This window comes from Toxorhynchites rutilus, chromosome 2 (assembly GCF_029784135.1).
Source record: "Toxorhynchites rutilus septentrionalis strain SRP chromosome 2, ASM2978413v1, whole genome shotgun sequence".
Taxonomy (NCBI): Eukaryota; Metazoa; Arthropoda; class Insecta; order Diptera; family Culicidae; genus Toxorhynchites; species Toxorhynchites rutilus.
The window spans coordinates 188,001,749-188,005,979 of record NC_073745.1 but is presented as its reverse complement, the minus strand read 5'-3'; the positions used below and the strand labels follow the sequence as shown (position 1 = coordinate 188,005,979).

The window sequence follows — 4,231 nt, the reverse complement described above, 5'->3', positions numbered from 1 at the left end:
GTTTGTATGTTTTATGTTTTCTGTATTCACGTTTAATTTTAAGAAGGCTAACGGGCTTACAGCCTATAGTCCAAATAAACAAATTAAATTAAAAGACAAGTATTTGCCAAAAAGTCGTCACATATACCATTTTTTTAATAAGAGTGTATATATAAAATGATTGAGCAGTGTGCGCATATTATGATTGTCTGTGGTATGACAATAATAAAAAAATAAGCGTCGGGCTGCGTTCATGCATCCATTTGTTGTGTTGACGATGACATTCCCAAGCGTATTTTTATGTTCTGTCATTCCACAATAAAATTTTGTTCAATAATCATCGTGAGTGCTAACAATTCGAATCGAGAAGAATTTTTGTTAGAATACCATTCTGAAAAACTTCTACTGTTGACTATCTGGAATAACATGTCTAACAACGAAGAACAGATTAAAAAGTTTGCCGATGTAACGGGAGTTTCCGAAGATCGTGCGAAATTTTATTTGGACGCTGCAAACGGAGAGCTGCAAGTATGTAACAATGTTAAAAAAAAAACATTCTCGTTCTTTCATGAAGTGTTTGGAAAAATTACAGGTTGCCTTGTCCAGTTTTTATGAAGCTGACAACGAGGATAACCCGACAGATGGTGCAGCTGCTCCCATGGATGATGACTCGGACGACGATAATATGCCGACGGAGATGGTCCAATTTTCCAGCTCGAGTAAACGGCCCAGAGCAAAGAAAACTACCAAATCAAATTTTGCTACCCTGTCATCACTTAATGATTCATCATCGGAAGATGAGGAGGAGCAGGGACAAGCCTTCTATGCTGGTGGCTCAGAACGCTCCGGACAGCAAGTGCTGGGTCCCCCAAAAAAGAATCCTATTAAAGACTATGTTTCAGAAATATTCCGTTCGGCTCAACAAGGGCAAATGGAAACCGTCGATCCTGATACCAGTTCTAGCTCGAGTTCGTCACTATACGGCGGAACTGGCTACAAACTAGGACAAACTGAGAATGACCATCAGGCCGTTCCTGGTAGAAGTCGCAACAGCTCTGGGCATAATCATGAAGTTGTAACATTGACTTTGTGGAGACAGGGATTCTCAATTAACGATGGAGAGCTGCGTCGTTATGAGGATGCGGCAAACAAAGCGTTTTTCGAGTCAATTATGCGAGGTGAAATTCCTGCTGAGCTACGTTCCAAGGGACCAGCGATGATACACTTAGATCTGAAGGATAACCGTCACGAGGATTATTCAGCACGCTCTACTCCATTCAAACCATTTGGTGGAAGTGGCCAAACGTTGGGTAGTCCGGTACCAAATGTAGTTGAAAGCGGAAGTACAAGTGCAACACCAACGAATAACGAAGATAATGAAAAGAAGTAAGAACTGATTCATCTTCCTTCATATTCATATATTTTATCTCCTTTTTAGAGCTGTTTCAGAGTTGGCCGTTGATGAAAGCCAACCGACGACGACATTGCAGATCAGACTTGCAGACGGATCGCGATTGTCTGCCCGGTTCAATCAAAATCACACTGTTGATAACATTCGACAATATGTCATACGGTATGTGTTATTTTATTTATCAATAAACTTGTCATAACTTTCGAATTACAGTGCTCGGCCGAACTATGCGTCCCTCGGTTTCGCCCTGTTGACAACCTTCCCCAGCAAGGAATTAGCGGATGGTTCGCAAACACTGAAGGAAGCGGGATTACTGAACGCAGCTATAATGCAGCGGTTGAAGTAGTTTTTTTAAGGAATATGATTCACACGTCAGGTAAACTAACACCAGTTTTGTCGTGAGGAACCAAACGTAGCATATTTAAGTGGATTTGCCGTTATTGTAATATCTTTCTCAGACGGGAGGACATTTATCGACATATATCTGAAATCTGAATAAAAATCATTTCCATATTTAACAGCATAATTGTACAACTTTCTCTCACAGCATTTCACTACAGTGTCTCTGAAGCTAGGTGATATCTACATCAGAATATATCAAATTACACAAAATCAATTTACAAGCTAAGGGTGGGTTTAGACTAGTTATATATTCGTGTGTAGAAATATGATGAGATTTATAGAAATCGCAACAACCGTTTACACTAGCGTGAACTTATATAATGTATAAATTCATATTTTCGGTGAATTTATACACCTGAAGTAGAACTGTATCCAACTTTAGTGATTTCTCACCAGTGAAAAATTCACCAGCGTTTACATATGCCTGAATTTATTCTTTACATTGTATACATATATACCTCGAATAAGTGTATCATATATATTCTCACCCGTTTACATCTGTTTTCGGGTGAATAAGTCCATCTATAGCTATAGATCTCCCTAATGTAAACCCGCCATAAGCCATGGATTCCCATGAATGAACTGTCGCAATCAGAACTTTCGTTCTAGCGGAACATTGTGAACATCACGCAGAACATGCGTGGGTTGGTATTCCCTTTGGAAAACGCAAATTGTTGTTGGTGCTATATACATTCCCCTGGATAAATCGAGCAACGTGCTGTTTATTAGGCGTTATACTGATCGTTTGGAGTCGGTTGCATCCAGGACTAACGCAGACGATTCGATGATTGTTTTCGCTGACTATGTGTTCTGCACACTTCACTTTTATATTCCGTCAATCGATTAGGCGCAGTGTTTTCCGATGATATCAGTCCTGCCATCTGGGTCAAATTAGTAGTCTACCTAAACAACTTGACAACATTATGGAACTTTCACTTATCAGTAAACCATTAGACGATGCTTTTACGCTTGACAACATAAACGACTCAGTCATTGCAATCGATGAATGTTATTACCCGTTCATGGTCACATTGAGCTTTCCCACGCAATATACCAATAATGTCTTAGATCTTCAGGGGTATAACTTGGCGAAACCGACTTCGCACGATTTTCTACCGTATTATGCCGAATCGACAGGTCTTCTGTCTTGAACTGCCATGACATTAACATTGTGGTCCAAGCATTCGCTGCTTCTGTTCGACTGGCAATTGCCCATTGTGCTCCGTTTAACCGTTCGCTCAAGATACCTTCGTGGCGAATGAAGAATTGCGAAGAAGGAGAAGATCAGCAAACTCGCTCATAGGAACTTCCGCAGATCACGCTCTCTTCCTGATAAAATTGTCTTTCACATAACTAGCCGTCGTTAAAGGTACTTGAACGACCAACTCTACTGCAAATGCTCCAGATCTATCGAAATGAACCTCAAACGAAATACAAAATCATTCTGGAACTTTGTAAATTCGAAACGAAAAGAGACTGGCATTCCAACCTACTTACCCCTGGAGCAAAGAGTCGCAAACACGGACAAGTGTGAACTTTTCCCCGAATTCTTTCGCTCTGTTTGCGAAGTTATGCGTGCAAATAAAGATTCCGTAGACCCACTTGTATTCACTCCAAATGGCATATTCGAGCTGGATACGTACGAAGTCTCATATGAAGAGTTTATTGCAGCTGTAAAGAAACTAAAATAGTCGAACAGTCCCGGTCCAGATGGAATTGTGTTATAAAAAAATATTCTGTCCAACTCATGAAGCCACTGCTGCTGGAAACTATCGTACTTGTTTCCTGTCCACAAGAAGGGAAACAAAACTGATGTCACATGCTATCGTGAGATCACTTCTCTCTATGCATGCTCGAAATTGCTAGGGATCATCGTTTCCAACTTTATGTTCAACATAAAAAAGTCATATTTCTACAAACCAGCATGGTTTCTATCTCGGCAGAAGTGTGACCACAAACGTCGTTGAGTTTACTTCGATCTGTCTTCAAAATATCGGTCTACGCAAACAAGTGGACACAATTTACACCAACTTGAAAGCAGCTTTTGATCGGGTTGACCACTCTATTCTTCTGCGTAAATAGCGTAAAATGGGCTCATCTGAGAAATTTGTTCAATGGCCTGAATCTCTACAATAGAGCTCTTGCGGTCAAGATTGGTTCGTCAATTTCAGACTCGCGTACAGATGGTGCGCGACCTTGGAATCGCATTGGATTCCAACCTAACATTTAGAAACCATTATTCAGAAATAATTGCGAAGGCACGAAGACAGCTTGGTTTCATTGGAAAGGCGACGGAGGAGTTCAAAGATCTCTGCACTCAGAACTCACTGTATGTCAGCCTGGTTCGTCCTATTCTTGATACGGGTTCAATCATTTGGGATCCGTTTCATAGTACCGTAACTGGTTTAGAAGCCTTTCAGCGTAAATTTGTGAAATTTG

The 4,231-nt window shown here is 40.6% G+C and overlaps 1 protein-coding gene across 1 annotated transcript; it reads left to right on the top strand.

The window, feature by feature from the left end:
• The first annotated feature begins 276 nt into the window (after positions 1-276).
• LOC129767551 (NSFL1 cofactor p47) lies at positions 277-1,916 on the top strand. The gene is made up of 4 exons (XM_055768561.1): positions 277-507; positions 572-1,365; positions 1,418-1,552; positions 1,604-1,916. Exons 1-4 carry the CDS (start codon positions 280-282, stop codon positions 1,734-1,736), a joined length of 1,290 nt encoding a protein of 429 aa, XP_055624536.1. The 5' UTR covers positions 277-279; the 3' UTR covers positions 1,737-1,916.
• The last annotated feature ends 2,315 nt before the right edge of the window (positions 1,917-4,231 follow it).

Coding starts and splice junctions, on each gene's coding strand:
- LOC129767551 (XM_055768561.1), top strand. CDS start 280: ATGTTCTGTCATTCCACAATAAAATTTTGTTCAATAATCATCGTGAGT. Junction 508..571: donor CTGCAAACGGAGAGCTGCAA/GTATGTAACAAT, acceptor GAAAAATTACAG/GTTGCCTTGTCCAGTTTTTA. Junction 1,366..1,417: donor AACGAAGATAATGAAAAGAA/GTAAGAACTGAT, acceptor TCTCCTTTTTAG/AGCTGTTTCAGAGTTGGCCG.